The sequence below is a fragment of the Rhinoraja longicauda genome, chromosome 34, assembly GCF_053455715.1.
Source record: "Rhinoraja longicauda isolate Sanriku21f chromosome 34, sRhiLon1.1, whole genome shotgun sequence".
NCBI lineage: Eukaryota > Metazoa > Chordata > Chondrichthyes > Rajiformes > Arhynchobatidae > Rhinoraja > Rhinoraja longicauda.
This window is the reverse complement of record NC_135986.1, coordinates 20461017-20479321: the sequence shown is the minus strand read 5'-3', so window position 1 is coordinate 20479321 and position 18305 is coordinate 20461017. Positions and strand designations below refer to the sequence as shown.

At 49.1% G+C, this 18305-nt stretch overlaps 1 protein-coding gene across 1 annotated transcript in view; it reads left to right on the top strand.

Moving 5' to 3' along the window:
- Positions 1–5205: 5205 nt before the first annotated feature.
- LOC144609337 (fermitin family homolog 3-like) overlaps positions 5206–18305 on the top strand; it is a 52298-nt gene continuing 39198 nt past the window's right edge. Inside the window, 2 exon segments of the mRNA XM_078427763.1 lie at positions 5206–5617; positions 13906–14083. Coding sequence (XP_078283889.1) covers positions 13918–14083 — 166 coding nt within the window. The 5' untranslated portion in view covers positions 5206–5617; positions 13906–13917.

The following is an 18305-nucleotide window of genomic DNA, read 5'->3' as shown; positions in this document are numbered from 1 at the left end:
TCTGGTTCGATCCACATTATGGGTGCTTTCTGTCTCGAATTTACGTTCTCCATGTGACCGTGTGGGTTCCTCCAGGTGCTCTGGTTTCCTCCCACACTCCAAAAACATGCAAATTTGTAGGTCAATTGGCTTCTGTAAAAACAATTGTAGATTGACCCTGGTAGGAAAATTCTAGTGTATGAGGTAATCGCTGTTTGGTAATCAGCGAGGGTTGAGGCACCTGTTTACACTATCTCAAAACAAGGCCATTAGAATGTGAAATTGTGATTGAATTTGTCCAACCTGTTCAAATTGGAAATAGGTACTTTAGTCAATGATAAACCTCAAACTTCTATTTGCTATAAAAAGTAGAGAAAAGTTCATGAGGAAATGTATTTTGTCTGAATATTGCAATTCTTGTTTTTAAAAGCATTTGGAAGAATTATATGCATAGCAATAGACTCGTTTCCCTTATTTGCTATGTTTTAAGAACACAAAATCACCCAAATCTGTCAGATAGAACTTGCAACTCGTTCCATTGAGTAGGAATATTGTTCTTAGATAACACCGTAAATGTAATTTTGAGAAATGGCAGATACCCCAACGACCAAGCAAAGTACAAATTCCACAGGAGAAACAAAGACAACGTAAAAAGCTGGTGTAACTCAGCAGATCAGGCAGCATCTGGAGAAATGGAAGAGGGTCGAGACCCTTCAGACTGAGAGACACTTGGTGTATAAAACCTTTGAAACACTACTATCATCTTCCATTGGAGGTCACTATTGATCATAAAACATAGCCACACCAGTTACTTAAGTGCAGTTAGACCACAAGCTGGAGCAACTCAGTGGGACAGGCAGCATCTATGAAGAGAAGGAATGGGTGATATTTTGGGTCGAGACCCTTCAGACTGGTTAGGAATAAGGGTAACGAGCGATATAGATGTTGATGTGGAGAGATAAAGAACATTGAATGAAAGATATGCAAAAAAGAAACAATGATAAAGGAAACAGGCCAGTGTTAGCGGTTTGTAGGGTAAAAATGAGAAGCTAGTGTGACTTGGGTGGGGGAGGGATAGAGAGAAAGGACAAGGCGGCAGAGTACTCACTAGAGTCGGTGCAACTAGATAGCCATTTCTCACTGGTACTTCTGGCTGTCGGTTCCAGTATGCGAATAGACAAAGTTCTCCAGCTTGCTGCCTGTGATATGTCCACTCGGCCACAATTTTGGATGCTTATTAAGTGATAAAGAGGGGGAAATTCCCTTGCTCTTCCATCAGCTTGAGGCAGTAGACACAACCTTATTGGGAATATATTCTCCACGTATATTCACCTGGAGAATATCTCCCATAGGCTGCACGGGCTTGTTCATTGAACTTTCCCCACCACCTGCTGATTTTGGTTTAGTTTATTGATACAGCGCGGAGCCTGCGCCAACCAGTTATACTAACGCTATCCTACACACTAGGGACAATTTATAATTGTCACTGAAGGCATTTAACCTGCAAAACTGTACGTCTTTGGAGTGTGGGAGGAATACGGAGCACCCGGAGAAAATCCTTGCAGGTCGCAGGGAGAATAAAAGCCATCGAACCCGGGTGTCTGGCGCTGTGAGGCAGCACCTCTACCGCTGTGCCACGGTGCCTGTGTATATAGGGTAGTAACTGCAGCCACTGCAACACTATCCTTGGCCCTCCCACTCAAACATGAATTGCAGAAAAAATTATGGGGAACGGCAGAGGAGAGACTTTTTTCCTCAGGCCAGCTGTCGAGAAATGATGCCTCAAAAAAATCACTGACGATGGAGAAAACATTGCACCAGGAGCAGAAGTTGAAAACCACAGCCTGCTGGATGTAAATTTTAGTGAGAGTCGGTAATGCATGAGCAAATACGCTTGACTTGTGAATGGTTTGACCAAGAGCTGGATGGGAAGAAGATAAGGGTTTAGGAAACGAGTTGGGAAAATGATTTATTCAAGTTTAAAAAAAATATAGGAATGGATCACAGAAGAAAGCGTTACTGATCAAAAAAAAGGATAATTAAATTTGTCCAATGGTGAGAGTCTGCCGACCAGCGATCCCCGTGCACTTGCACTATCCAACAAGCCAGGGACAATTAACCTACAAACCTGTACGTCTTTCGATTGTGGGAGAAAACCCACAAGGTCACAGGGAGAATGTACAAACTCCATATAGACAGCACCTGTAGTCGAACTCTGATCTCTGGCGCTGCAAGGCAGCAAAATTACTGCTGCGCCATCATGCTGTCCTGAGTAGAGTAGAGATATCCAGTAAAATGGGGTGTGGGGAAAGGGTGTGGCAAGAGCTAAGTATCTCCAAGTGCAGAATCAAACTGCGAATGTTGGGTAATACACAAAAACACAACTCAGCGGGTCAGGCAGCAAAGGTCTCAACCTGAAACATCACCTATCCTTGTTCTCCAAGGATGCTGCCTGACCCGCTCAGTTACCTCAGCACTTTGTCTTTTTCTAACTATTTCCAACACACTCTCCAACAGTCCAGATGAAGGGTCCCGATCCGAAAGGTCGACTGTCCATTTCCCTCCACAGATGCTGCCTGACCTGCTGAGTTACTCCAGCAGTTCTGTTTTTCTTTTGCTCCGGATTCCAGCATCTACATTCTTTGCTGTGTCCATTTAAAATCTCATGTTCGTATGACCTTATTCAGCCACTAAAAATATTGCAATCGCAAGAGGAAGTGAGAAATCAGCGTCACAGAGTGTCAGGACTACTATCAATCAGTGCATGATGTACAATGTACAGTGTCGTAGTCTCATCTGATGCCTATGTATTACCTGCATGTTTCTATGAACAAATCACCTGCATTTGAAGCCATCCGAACGACCTTGTTTAGGAAAAAATAACTGCAGAATCGAAGGAAGACACAAAATGCTGGAGTAACTCAGCAGGTCAGGCAGCATCTCTGGAGAGAAGGAATGGGTGACGATTTGGGTCATTCTGAAGAAGGGTCTCGACCCGAAATGTCACCCATTCCTTCTCCCCAGAGATGCTGCCTGACCCGCTGAGTTACTCCAGCAGTTTGTGTCTACCTTAACAACCTTGTTATTAGTTTTAGCTGAGTTTATTGTCAAGTGCACCGAGGTACAGTGAAAAGCGTGCGAGCCAGTGAGCAGAAAGATTACTGCTTATAATTGATTACAATCAAGCCATCCACAGTGTACAGATACATGACAAAGGGAATAACATTTAGTGCAAGATAAAACCAGTAAAATCCGATCAAGGATAGTCCGAGGGTCTCCAATGAGGTAGATAGTAGTTCTGGTTGTGGTAGGATGGTCGTTGCCTGATAACAGCTGGGGGGAAAACTGTCCCTTGAATCTGGAGGTGTGCATTTTCACACTTCTATACCTCTTGCCTGATGGGAGAGGGGAGAAGAGGGAGTGACCGGGGTGAGACTGGTCCTTGATTATGCTGGTGGCCTTGCCGAGGAAGCATGAAGTGTCAATGGAAGGGAGGTTGGTTTGTATGATGGTCTGGGCTGCGTCCACAATTCTCTGCACTACCAGAATTGGAGATGTTAAAGTTCCAGTGAAGAATACAAAGTGGCTGGAGTAACTCAGCCGGTCAGGCAGCATCTGTGAAGAACATGGTGTACAGTATTAAATCATCAGACAAATAGATTCAGTAGATGCAGAGTCTCCTGCCCAGGGTAGAGGAATAAAGAACCAGAGGACATAGGTTTAAGGCGAAGGGGGAAAGATTTTATAGGAATCTGAGGGGTAACTTTTTCCACGCATAGGGTGGTGGGTGTATGGAACGAGTGGCCGGAGGAGGTAGTTGAGGCAGGGATTGTTGCAATGTTTAAGAAGCAATTAGACTGGTGTATGGATAGGAGAGGTTTAGAGGGATATATGGGCCAAATGCAGGCAGGTGGGACTGGTGTGGATGGGACATGTTAGTCATTGTGAGCCTGTTTCCACACTGTCTGACTCGATGACTCTCTGTGACGTTTCAGACTGATCAGTCACCTACACACGTTCTCCAGAGATGCTAGACATAAAATGCTGGAGTAAACTCAGCGGGACAGGCACATCTCTGGAGACAAGGAATGGGTGACGTTTTGGTTTGTGTCGAGACCCTTCTTCAGACTTAAAACATCACCCATTCCTTCTCTCCAGAGATGCTGCCTGTCCCATGGAGTTACTCCAGCATTTTGTGTCTATCTTGATTTAAACCAGCATCTCCAGTTCTTTCCTACACCTTCTCCAGAGATGCTGCCTGACCCACTCAGTCACTCCAGCACTGTGTATTAACAAGCATCTGCAGCTCCTCGTTTCTACTTCCTCCCTCAGTAAGCACATTACAACAGGCTGACATAGACACCTCCTGTTTTATGCACAGTCCACAGAAGCCGCTGGTGATGGTTAAATCTTAGACCTGAGCTTACACGCCACACAGCCGCTAACATTCGGGTAACCAGAATTCTTCACAACCCCTCAATGCATGCCCGGACGAGGCAATCCATTTTACAAGTCCCAACCTACACTGCATTCCTCCATATTTTTTTTCTCCCCAAACAAATTTGATTTGTGAGTTTGTAGTTTTAAATGAGCGACCAAATTAGGGGAACATTTCAGTGGTCACAAGTAAAACGGCGAAAGGGGAAGTGAGAGAGAGAGGGGAGTGTAGGAGAGAGAGGGGAGTGTGAGAGAGAGAGGGGTGGGAGAGAGAGGGGAGTGTGAGAGAGAGAGAGGGGTGGGAGAGAGAGGGGAGTGTAGGAGAGAGAGGGGAGTGTGAGGGGGAGAGAGGGAGTGTAAGAGAGAGAGAGAAAGAGAGGAGGTGGAGGGAGTCTAAGAAAGAGGAGGGGGCGAGGGAGTTTAAGAGAGAGAGAGAGGAGGGGAGAGGGAGTTTAAGAGAGAGAGAGGGGAGGGGGAGAAGGAGTATAAGAGAGATGGGGGGAGAGAGAGTATAAGAGAGGAGGGGGAGAGAGAATGTAAGAGAGGGGAGGGGTGGAGAGAGGGAGTGTAAGAGAGAGGAGGGAGGGAGAGAGGGAATGTAAGAGAGAGAGGAGAGAGGGAGTGTAAGAGTGTAGCGGAGAAGAGAGAGAGTATAAGAGAGGAGGGGGGGAGAGGGTGAAAGAGAGAGAGGAGGGGGTGGGGAGAGGAGGGGGGAGAGAGAGAGAGGGTGTGAAAGAGAGGAACTTCAGCCTAGTGACCCGAGAGCGTTGCTTCAGGCGGAGACAACACGTTGCCCGCAATATTCTCTGCAACATTGCACAGTAACAGGTCTCTCTGTCCTGTCTCTGCAACATTGCACAGTAACAAGTCGTGTTCAAGCACTTCTTCCCGACAGGTATTTTCTCGGGAAGGTGGAGCTGGTTGTCGCTGCCCACGTTGTGATGGGTTGGTGGTGAAGCAGAGGGCAGGAGGAGGGCAGAGGCCGAGTAGGTGTGTGTGTGTGTGTGTACGTGCGTGTGTGACACCAGAAGTGTGACTCGAACTTCTTACTCAACGGAAACTCTCGCAGTGCAAAGTCGGTAACGCCCTAAAGAGCAGCGAAGCCAGGAACACAAGAGACCAACGAGTCCAAGACGGACGGAAATTTGCTGCTTTAACAAGTGGGAGACGAGGACTACTGGACTGGATTCCGCGTCAACTGGTGAGAGCAAAAGTTACACTGTGTGTACAATGTGAGACCTCTGCCGGAGGTCCCCGTGTCGTTGTAGCTGAGAAAACGATAGAATGTGTCACTTGTTGCAGCTCATGAGAGGGCCATTTGGCCCATTAAACCCGTACTAACTCTTTTAAAGATTTCTCCATTCACCAAGCCTTACACATTTCTCCCCTTGAATTAATTCCTCCATCGACCCGTTGTGTATTAAATCACGAGAGGGGTAGCCTCTGGCCCAGAGTTTGGGGAATTGAAAACCAGAGGACATAGGTTTAAGGTGGGGGGGGGAGATTTAATAGGAATCTGAGAGGTCACATTTTCCACACAGAGGGTGGTGGGTGTATGGAACGAGCTGCCAGGGGAGGTAGTTGAGGCAGGGACTATCTCAACGTTTAAGAAACTGTCAGACAGGTACATGGATAGTGCAGCAAAGAACTGCAGACGCTGGTTTAAACCAAACATAGACACAAAATGCTGGAGTAACTCGGCGGGACGGGCAGCAGCTATGGAGACAAGGAATGGGAGACGTTTCAGGTTGAGACCCTTCTTCACATTGATGGATAGTGCAGGTTTAGAGGGACATGGACCAAACGCAGGCAGGTGGGACTGGTGTAGCTGGGATATGTTGGCCGGTGTGGGCAAGTTGGACCAAAGGGCCTGTTTCCACTCTGTGTGACTCTTTAAATTAACTGTTTACATTTTTTAAAAAAAGTTTTAGTTTAAATTTATGTTTATTTTCTTCCTCCTCCTCCTCCTCCATGTACCTTTTCATACCTCTAGTTTCCCCCTCCCCTGATTGTTAGTCTGAAGATGGGTCTCCAGAGACGCTGCCTGTCCCACTGAGCTTTGCCTATAGAGAATAGGTGCAGGAGTAGGCCATTCGGCCCTTTGAGCCATCACCACCATTCAATATGATCATCCAAAATCAGTACCCCATTCCTGCTTTTCCCCCCATATCGTCTTGGAAGAAAACTGCAGATGCTGGTTGAAATCGAAGGTAGACACAAAATGCTGGAGTAACTCAGCGGGACAGGCAGCATCTCGGGAGAGAAGGAATGGGTGACGTTTCGGGTCGAGACCCTTCTTCGAAGGGTTAGGGTTAGAGTTTGGGGAATTGAAAACCAGAGGACATAGGTTTAAGGTGAAGGGGGGGGGGGGACTAGAGGGCCTATATTTAAGGTGAGAGGGGAAATGTTCAAAGGAGATTTCTTTGGACTATCCCAATGTTTAAGAAACAGTTAGACAGGTACATGGATAGGATAAGTTTAGAGAGAAATGGGCTAATTTTAGGCAAGTCAAGTCAAATTTATTTGTATAGCACATTTAAAAACAACCCACGTTGACCAAAGTGCTGTACATCAGTTCAGGTACTAAGAACGAACATACAATGGCACACTAACATAACAGCACATACATAAACAGTTCACAGCGCCCCCTCAGAGGGCCTCAAACGCTAGGGAGTAGAAATAGTTTTTGAGCCTGGATTTAAAGGAGGCGATGGAGGGGGCAGTTCTGATGGGGAGAGGGATGCTGTTCCACAGTCTAGGACTGGTGTAGCTGGAACATGTTGGCTGGTGTGGGCAAGTGGGGCTGAAGGGCCTGTTTCCATGACTCAAAGGGGAACTGTTGATATTTCCACTACGTTGTACCCCATTAAGATATGGTATGGTTTATGCCGGAACTCTGCTAAATCTCACTGCACCAGAGGCCTCACCAATCTTCTGGTGACAACCGTTTTAAGTGATTGTTAAATTAGGTTGCTCAGCTTGCAATGCAATAAGCTTTCAGTGTGGGACAGTGTTTGTAGACGGAAGCAATCAAACAGTGCAGTCACAGTCAGAGTGATAACAAGCTTTACTTTGGCGCGTGGGAGGAAAAACACTTGAAACCACATTGAGAATTTGAATCATAAGTTCATAAGTGATAGGAGCAGAATTAGGCCATTCGGCCCATCAAGTCCACCATGGCAGATCTATCCCTCTCAACCCCATTCTCCTGCCTTCTCCCCATTACCCCTGACACCCGTACTAATCAAGAATCTATCTATCTCTGCCTTAACAATATCCACTGTGGTAATGAATTCCACCCTCTGACTAGAGAAACTCCTCCCCATCTCCTTCCCAAAGGAACGTCCTTTAATTCTGAGGCTGTGCCCTCTGGTCCTGGACTCTCCCACTAGTGTAAACATCCTCTCCACATCCACTCTACCCAGAATCAAGGAGCAAACATTTGGCCCATTGTCTGTGTTGGTTCATCTTTCAACTATTTAGTTTAGCTCAGTTTAGAGATGCAGCGCGGAAACAGGCCCTTCGGCCCACCGAGTCCATGCCGACCGGTGGTCCCCACACTCTAACACTATCCTACACACACTAGGGACAATTTACATTTATGCCAAGACAATTAACCTACAAACGTGCATGTCTTTGGAGCGCGAGAGGAAACCGGAGCACCCGGAGAGAACCCACGCAGGTCACGGGGAGAACGTGCGAACTCTGTACGGACAGCACCGGTGGTCGGGATTGAACCCGGGTCTCTGGCGCTGTGAGGCAGCAGCTCTACCCGCTGCACCACCGTGCCACCCCAAACTTTAATCGGCAACTTTCAAAAAGTAAATGACCAGCAGTGTTGGTTCTAATGAACATTGTGCTTAGGAAACAAACTTGGCTGGTTATCTCCCATGAATGTTCTCTGATTATCAGCCCTGCTTTTATTGAAAGGTTTCCCTTTCGCAGGTTATTTTTTAAAGGTAATTTTATTTCCCAAGGGAGAGATTTTCTTGCGACGATCTCCTGTAGCTGCCATGTTTATGAATATCTGCTTCCTCACCAAGGCCTTATCTGAGACGTCTATTATGTGAGCCAGGAGCTAATCAGTAGTTAATCATTGCTAACAAAACCAGCCATCCAAGTACAAAGGGACTTTATATTTCTCCCAGTGCTGTGGACACATTGTACAGCCACCTGCATTGTATTGAGAGCAGTTTTAGGCCCCGTAACTGAGGAAGGGTGTGCTGGTGCTGGACAGGGTCCAGAGGAGGTTTACGAGAATGATCCCAGGAATGAGTGGGTTAGAAACATAGGAAATAGGTGCAGGAGTAGGCCACTCGGCTCTTCAAGCCAGCACCGCCATTCATTGTGATAGACAATAGACAATAGGTGCAGGAGTAGGCCATTTGGCCCTTCGAGCCAGCACCGCCATTCAATGTGATCATGGCTGATCATCCAGAATCTGTGCCCCGTTCCTGCTTTCTCCCCATATCCCTTGATTCCGTGAGCCCTACGAGTTCTATCTAACTCTCTCTTGAATACATCCAGTGAATTGGTGTCCACTGCCTTCTGCGGCAGGGAATTCCACAGATTCACAACTCTCTGGCTGAAAAGGTTTTTCCTCATCTCATCTGCGCGGTGGCGCGGCGGTAGAGTTGCCGCCTTACAGCGAATGCAGCGCCGGAGACCCGGGTTCGATCCTGACTACGGGCGCTGTCTGTGCAGAGTTTGTACGTTTTCCCCGTGAATTTTCTCCAAGATCTTCGGTTTCCTCCCACAGTCCAAAGACGAGCAGGTTTGTAAGTTAATTGGCGCAGTAAATGTTAAAAAAATTGTCCCTAGTGGGTGTAGGATAGTGTTAATGTGCGGGGATCACTGGTTGGCGCGGACCCGGTGGGCCGAAGGGCCTGTTTCCGCGCTGTGTCTCTAAACTAAACTAAACTAAAAAAGACTCTCGACCCGAAACGTCACCCGTTCCTTCTCTCCAGAGTGACTCCAGCATTTTGTTTTTTGTGTCTATCTTGTGTCTGTTAGCCAGCATCTGCAGTTCCTTCCTACACAATTCAAGGAACAGGCCGAGAGGTCCCGGTATAGATGTCAGTTTATCAGGCTGACAGGCCACAGCATCCTGTCACGGCGCATGAGGAACAGTGATAGTAGCAGAACACTGTAGGCATATCTGGATGGTTGCGTTTCCGTGGCTATTTGTGTTGCCCAATCCCTTTTCAACAGTGTCTTTCGCATGTGTCAGTTGTATTTCTACTTTTAAGTGACTTCTGCAACTATAAATGGACTTGCAACGGCCTTTCTATCAAGTTCAATGCTCCTCTGTTATTAGTGTTTAGAGACCCAGTCTTTTCAGTTCCAACTCTGATCCTGAAGAAGGACTAGGACATTTTTCTCCGAGAAGATTTCAGTACCAACTCTGATCCTGAAGAAGGACTAGGACATTCTTCTCCGAGAAGATTTCAGTACCAACTCTGATAGACAATAGGTGCAGGAGGAGGCCATTCGGCCCTTCGAGCCAGCACCGCCATTCAATGTGATCATGGCTGATCATTCTCAATCAGTACCCCGTTCCTGCCTTCTCCCCATACCCCCTGACTCCGCTATCCTGAAGAGCTCTATCCAGCTCTCTCTTGAATGCATTCAGAGAATTGGCCTCTACTGCCTTCTGAGGCAGAGAATTCCACAGATTCACAACTCTCTGACTGAAAAAGATTTTCCTCATCTCAGTTCTAAATGGCCTACCCCTTATTCTTAAACTGTGGCCCCTTGTTCTGGACTCCCCCAACATTGGGAACATGTTTCCTGCCTCTAACGTGTCCAACCCCTTAATAATCTTATGTTTCGATAAGATCTCCTCTCATCCTTCTAAATTCCAGTGTATACAAGCCTAGTCGCTCCAGTCTTTCAACATATGATAGTCCCGCCATTCCGGGAATTAACCTAGTAAACCTATGCTGCACGCCCTCAATAGCAAGAAGAAGGACTAGGACATTCTTCTCCGAGAAGTTTAGTTTAGTTTAATTTAGAGATACAGCAGGGAAACAGGCCCTTCGGCCCACTGAGCCCATGCCGACCAGCGACCACTCCAAACACGAGTGCTATCCTAGACAGGATGGACAATTTGCAGAAGCCAATTAACCCACACCATCATGCGCACACGAGGGGCAATTTACAATTATGCCAAGCCAGTTAACCCACAAACCCGCACGTCTTTGGAGTGTGGGAGGAAACCGGAGCGCCCGGAGAAAACCCACGCAGTCGCAGGTAGAATGTTCAAACTCCGCACAGGCAGCACCCGTGGTCAGGATCGAGCCCGGGTCTCTGGCGCCGTGAGGCGGCAGCTCTACCGTTGCTCCACCTGTGTTGAGAGAATAAGTCAAGCTTATAATAACAGTGCATGCTGACAGGATTTAGAAGACTGAGGAAGTGAACATTGGTATGTGCCCTAGGATTAGGCAGGTTGTGTTTCACTGACGTTCAGAGTCACACCCTTAGGGAAGACGAATGATGGTCTATGGCTGGAAGCTGCAGTTGAGATAAACAGAACTGCCTGCAGGTCAGGCACACATCTATGCTACCAACAACATGAGAGGAATAGATCGGGTAGATGCACAGAGTCTCTTGCCCAGAGTAGGGGAATCGAGGACCAGAGGACAAAGGTTTAAGGTGAAGGTGGAAAAGATTTAATAGGAATCTGAGGGGTAACTTTTTTAGATTTTAGATTTAGAGATATAGCGCAGAAACAGGCCCACCGGGTCCGCACCGCCCAGCGATCCCCGCACATTAGCACTATCCTACACCCACTAGGGATTATTTTTACATTTGCCCAGCCAATTAACCTACATACCTGCACGTCTTTGGAGTGTGGGAGGAAACCGAAGATCTCGGAGAAAACCCACGCAGGTCACGGGGAGAACGTACAAACTCCATACAGACAGCACCCGTAGTCAGGATCGAACCTGAGTCTCCGGCGCTGCATTCGCTGTAAGGCAGCAACTCTACCGCTGCGCCACCGTGCTGCATTTCACACCGAGGGTGGTGGGTGTATGGAACGAGCTGCTGGAGGAGGTAGTTGAGGCTGGGACTATCCCATCATTTAAGAAACTGTTGGACAGGTACATGGATAGGACCGGTTTGGTATGGACCAAGCGCAGCCAAGTGGGACTAGGGTAGCTGGGACATTGCTGGCCGGTGTGGGTGAGTTGGGCCAAAGGGGCTGTTTGCACACTGTATCACTCTCTGACTCTATGATTAAGCTGAGCTCCAGGATCAGGGCTTGGAGACCTACTCTGGCCCTCGACAACGGACAGTAGTGGTGGAAGGGAGGAGCAGCTTCACCGGGCACCTCCCCACACACTCGCCCCTCGACTACACACGGTGGCGCAGCGGTAAACATAGAAAATAGGTGCAGGAGGAGGGCATTCGGCCCTTCGAGCCTGCACCGCCATTCAATATGATCATGGCTGATCATCCAGCTCAGTATCCCGTACCTGCCTTCTCTCCATACCCCCTGATCCCTTTAGCCACAAGGGCCACATCTAACTCCCTCTTAAATATAGCCAATGAACTGGCCTCAACTACCTTCTGTGGCAGAGAATTCCACAGATTCACCACTCTCTGTGTGAAGAAATGTTTTCTCATCTCGGTCCTAAAAGACTTCCCCCTTATCCTTAAGCTGCGACCCCTAGTTCTGGACTTCCCCAACATCGGGAACAATCTTCCCGCATCTAGCCTCTCCAACCCCTTAAGAATTTTATATGTTTCTATAAGACCCCCCCTCAGTCTGCTAAATTCCAGCGAGTACAAGCCTAGTCTATCCAGTCTTTCTTCATATGAAAGTCCCGCCATCCCAGGGATCAATCTGGTGAACCTTCTCTGTACTCCCTCTAAGGCAAGAATGTATTTCCTCAGATTAGGAGACCAAAACTGTACGCAATACTCCAGGTGCGGTCGCGCCAAGGCCCTGTACAACTGCAGCAGAACCTCCCTGCTGCTATACTCAAATCCTCTTGCTATGAATGCCAACATACCATTGGCTTTCGTCACTGCCTGCTGCACCTGCACGCTTGCTTTCAATGAGTTGCTGCCTTACGGAGACCCGGGTTACATCCTGACCAAGGGCGCTGCCTGAACGGAGTTTGTTTGTACGTTCTCCCTGTGACCCGTGTGGGTTTTCTCCGGGTGCTCCGGTTTCCTCCCACACTCCAATGACGTGCAAGTTTGTAGTTCAATTGGCTTCGCTAAAATTGTAAACTGTCCCTGGTAGGGTAGGGTAGTGCTAGTCGGCTGGTCGGCGCGGATTAGGGCTTGTTTCCATGCTATATCTCCAAACTAAACTATAATCTGATGTCTTGCACATAATCTTATGGAATGAAAATCGGGCCACAGCTTTCCAGATCTGCTTTAATGGGAATTCTGTATGTGTGTATGTGTGTAGACTTTGGGAATGCCCAGAAACGGCTCCAATCTGGGATCTCTCCTCCTTGGTTGCACTTTGGGAGATCAAATATAAGGGGGAAAATATAGAGTCGTCGAGCATGGAAACAGGCCCTTCAGTCCACCTTGCCCGTACTGGCCAACTCTGAGGGAGCCACAAAGTGCTGGAGTAACTCAGCGGGTCAGGCAGCATCTTCTGGATTCCTTCTCTCCCGAGATGCTGCCTGACCCGCTGAGTTACTCCAGCATTTTGTGTCTACCTTCGATTTCAACCAGCATCTGCAGTCTTTTTTTCTACACATTAGTCCCATCTGCCTGCGTTCGGCCCATATCCCTCTAAACGTGTCCCATCCTTGTACCCGTCTAAATGTTTCCTAAACGATGAGATAGTCCCTGCCTCGGCTACGTCCACAAAGGTCAGTCTGAGGAAGGGTCTAGACCCGAAACGTCACCAATTCCTTTTCTCGATATTTTGGATGCGACTCCAGAGAACACTAAAGAAGGTTCTCGACCCGAAACGTCACCCATTCCTTCTCTCCAGAGATGCTGCCTGTCACGCTGAGTTACTCCAGCGCTTTGTGTCTATCTTCGGCACTTAAGAGACTTTTGGATAGGCACACGGACATGCAGGAAAGGGAGGGATACGGATTATGTGCAGGCAGATAATAGTTGGTCTTGGCATCATGTCCAGCACAGACATTGAGGGCCGAAGGGCCTGTTCTTGTGCTGAAGTGATCAATGTTCAATGGATAGACACAAAATGCCGGAGTAACTCAGCGGGACAGGCAGCATCTCTGGAGAGAAGGAATGGGTGACGTTTCGGGTCGAGAACCTTCTTTAGTGTTCTCTGGAGTCGGATCCAAAATATCAACTGATGAAGGGTCTCGACCTGAAACGTCGCCCGTTCCTTCTCTCCAGAGATGCTGCCTGACCCACCGAGTTACCCCAGCATCTCGTGCCTGACCTTGAGTGTCGAGGGCTTGCTCCCCTCCCTCCTGACCTGCCATCGCTGTGCGTCTGCCCCCAGGGACCGTTGTTTCTCAGTGGCTGCTCTCCCGTTGACAGGCATGTTGGAGGATGGCGCTGGGTGGCATCAAGACTGCGAGCGGGGACTACATCGGCGCGTCCTGGGAGCTGAAGATCGCCGTGGAGGAACTGGGCGAAGATGCCGACCCCATCACCCTGAGAGTCACGGGCGACATGCACATCGGTGGTGTCATCCTGCAACTGGTGGACAAGATTAGTAAGTACTGCATGACGCTCCACGTGGGCACATAGAAACATAGACATTAGGTGCAGGAGTAGGCCATTCGGCCCTTCAAGCCTGTACACACCGCCATTCAATATGATCATGGCTGATCATCCAACTCAGTATCCCGTACCTGCCTTCTCTCCATACCCCCTGATCCCTTTAGCCACAAGGGCCACATCTAACTCCCTCTTAAATATAACCAATGAACTGGCCTCAACTACCTTCTGTGGCAGAGAATTCCACAGATTTTCACCACTCTCTGTGTGAAAAAAAACTTTCTCATCTCAGTTCTAAAAGACTTCCCCCTTATCCTTAAGCTGTGACCCCTTGTTCTGGACTTCCCCAACATCGGGAACAATCTTCCTGCATCTAGCCTGTCCAACCCCTTAAGAATTTTATATGTTTCTATAAGAACCCCCCTCAGCCTTCTAAATTCCAGCGAGTATAAGCCTAGTCTTTCTTCATATGAAAGTCCTGCCATCCCAGGGATCAATCTGGTGAACCTTCTCTGTACTCCCTCTGTACTCCCTCCACGGCAGTGCCCCTTTATGCTGAGGGAGAGGAGGGGCAGGACAAAGTGTGGCCGGTCATGGGTGAACACTAGTGTTGCCAACTGTCCCGTATTAGCCAGGACATCCCGTATTTTGGGCTAAATTGGTTTGTCCCGTATGGGACTGCCCTTGCCCCATAATAGGCCCGGGGGGCGCTGTAGGCCCAGACCCTGTAGGCCAGGGTAGGCTGTAGGCTGTAACCCTGTAGGCCCGGACAGTGTAGGCCCGGACGCTGTAGGCCCGGGTAGTGTAGGTCTGGAGTCCCGGGCGCCGCCTAACGGAGGTTGCATGGCAACCCGCCTCCCGACCCTGGGCGGCTGCCATTGGTCGAGCAGAGGCACGTGGCCGCTGGCTGGATGAGGTCGCGTGGGACGCGGGGCGGTGACGTTGCCTTGTCCCTTATTTGGGAGTGAGATAGTTGGCAACCCCTAGTGAACACAGGCGAGGGGGGGTTGAAAAGCAGATGGTTGGACAAAGGCCAGAGATGAAAAACACGTTCTTAGGTTGTAGGAGCAGACGTGGGTCATTTGGCACAGTGGCGCAGCGATAGAGTTGCTGCCCCCCAGTAAGTCTCTATAATCTGGGCCAAATGCAGACAGGCGGGGCTAGTATAGATGGGGCATGTTGGGCGGTGTGGGCAAGTTAGGCTGAAGGTCCTGTTTCCACACTGTAAGACTCTATAATCTGGGCCAAATGCAGATAGGCAGGGCTAGTATAGATGGGGCATGTTGGGCGGAGTGTACAAGTTAGGCTGAAGGGCCTGTTTCCACGCCGCACGTTTCTATGACTATATCTCCATGGGTGCAAACATTGACAGCAGGAAGCATAATAAAGTCACTGGTGTGGAGATGGTTCTTGTGTAATGAGGTGGTTTAATCTTGTTCTAAGCCTCTGAATCCTATCTCTGGTTGATTGCGGCCCTGGAGTGAAACGTCGCTATGCACGGTTACTTATTTTCTCCCCCCCCACCCCCCGCCCTCTTGCGACCAGGCTTAAGGAAGTGGTTAGCTGAACCTCTGGTGCTGGGATGAGTAAGACGTACACCGGAAGTTGCAGTGCATTGCTGCTCAGCGGAACGCTGATTGATGAACGCTCCAGTCTGTGCAGAACGCGGGCAGACCAAGGAGGGGGCAGGCAGGCAGGCGGGCGGGCAATTCCTGCCAGGAGCCATCTTATCTGGTTCCCCACAACTCGGCCATTTTGCTTCGAGGCTGGAAAGGGGAGACGGGTTTAGTTGAGTTTGGAGATTCAGCACTGTGACAGGCCCTTCGGCCCGCCCAGTCCGCGCCGATCCCCACACATTAACGCTACCCTACACACACTAGGGACAATTTTTACATTTACGCCAAGCCAATTAACCTACAGACCCGTTCGTCTTTGGAGTGTGGGAGGAAGGCGAAGGTGTCAGGAAAAACCCACGCAGGTCACGGGGAGAACGTGCAAACTCCGTACAGACGGCGCCCGTAGTCGGGATGGAACCCGGGTTTCTGGCGCTGCAAGCGCTGTAAGGTGGCAACTTTACCGCTGCGCCACCGTGCTGCCCCGTCACAGAGTAGGGGCCGGTGAATGTGGTCGGTATCCAGACCTAGAGGCGACTTAACGCTTCCAAAGATGGCTAGACTGAATTAAGGATTAATGCAGGTGGACACAAAACGCTGGAGTAACTCAGCGGGACAGGCAGCTTCACTGGAGAGAAGGAATGGGTGACGTTTCAGGCCGAGACCCTTCTTCAGACTCTGACATGAAGCGTCACCCATTCCTTCTCTCCAGAGATACTGCCTGTCCCGCTGAGTTACTCCAGTGTTTTGTGGCTTTTTAGATTTAGATTTAGATTTAGAGATACAGCGCGGAAACAGGCCCTTCGACCCACCGAGTCCGTGCCGCCCAGCGATCCCCGCACATTAACACTATCCTACACACACCAGGGACAATTTTTACATTTACCCAGCCAATTAACCTACAAACCTGTACGTCTTTGGAGTGTGGGAGGAAACCGAAGATCTCGGAGAAAACCCACGCAGGTCACGGGGAGAACGTACAAACTCCGTACAGACGGCGCCCGTAGTCAGGATCGAACCTGGATCTCCGGCGCTGCATTCGCTGTAAGGCAGCAACTCTACCGCTGCGCCACCGTGCCGTGCTTTCTTCGGTGGAAACCAGCATCTCCAGTTCCTGCCTCCACATTAAGGACCAATGTCAGTGGTTTGACTCTAGTTTAGTTTAGAGATGCAGCGGAGAATTGGGCCCGTCCACCGATCCACGCCAAGCAATGGTCACCTGTACACTAGTTCTGTTATCCCAGTTCCACATCCGACACAGGCAAGGGGTAATTCAATGAAACCAATTAACCTCCATGTCCTTGGAGTATGGGGAGAAACCAGAGCTACCGGAGAAAACCCACGTGGTCACAGGGAGGATGTACAAACTCCGGAGCAGAGAAACATAGAAAATAGGTGCAGGAGTAGGCCATTCGGCCCTTCGAGCCTGTACGCACCGCCATTCAATATGATCATGGCTGATCATCCAGCTCAGTAGCCTGTACCTGCCTTCTCTCCATACACCCTGATCCCTTTAGCAAAAAGGGCCACATCTAACTCCCTCTTAAATATAGCCAATGAACTGGCCTCAACTACCTTCTGTGGCAGAGAATTCCACACTTATCAACATTATATTGCATCTGCCATGCATTTGCTCACTCGCAAGACGTTCTTGCCTTAGAGGGAGTACAGAGAAGGTTCACCAGATTGATCCCTGGGATGGCGGGACTTTCATATGAGGAAAGACTGGATAGACTGGGCTTGTACTCGCTGGAATTTAGAAGACTGAGGGGGGGTCTTATAGAAACAGATAAAATTCTTAAGGGGTTGGAGAGGCTAGATGCGGGAAGATTGTTCCCGATGTTGGGGGAGTCCAGAACCAGGGGTCACAGCTTAAGGATAAGGGGGACGTCTTTTAGGACCAAGATGAGAAAACATTTCTTCACACAGAGAGTGGTGAGTCTGTGGAATTCTCTGCCACACTGACTCTATGACTAAGCTGAGCTCCAGGATCAGGGCTTGGAGACCTACTCTGGCCCTCGACAACGGACAGTAGTGGTGGAAGGGAGGAGCAGCTTCACCGGGCACCTCCCCACACACTCGCCCCTCGACTACGCACGGTGAACATAGAAACATAGAAAATAGGTGCAGGAGTAGGCCATTCGGCCCTTCGAGCCAGCACCGCCATTCAATATGATCATGGCTGATCAGCCAACTCAGTATCCCGTACCTGCCTTCTCTCCATACCCCCTGATCCCTTTAGCCACAAGGGCCACATCTAACTCCCTCTTAAATATAGCCAATGAACTGGCCTCAACTACCTTCTGTGGCAGAGAATTCCATAGACTCACCACTCTCTGTGTGAAGAAATGTTTTCTCATCTCGGTCCTAAAAGACTTCCCCCTTATCCTTAAGCTGTGACCCCTAGTTCTGGACTTCCCCAACATCGGGAACAATCTTCCCGCATCTAGCCTCTCCAACCCCTTAAGAATTTTATATGTTTCTATAAGATCCCCCCTCAGTCTTCTAAATTCCAGCGAGTACAAGCCGAGTCTATCCAGTCTTTCTTCATATGAAAGTCCTGCCATCCCAGGAATCAATCTGGTGAACCTTCGCTGTACTCCC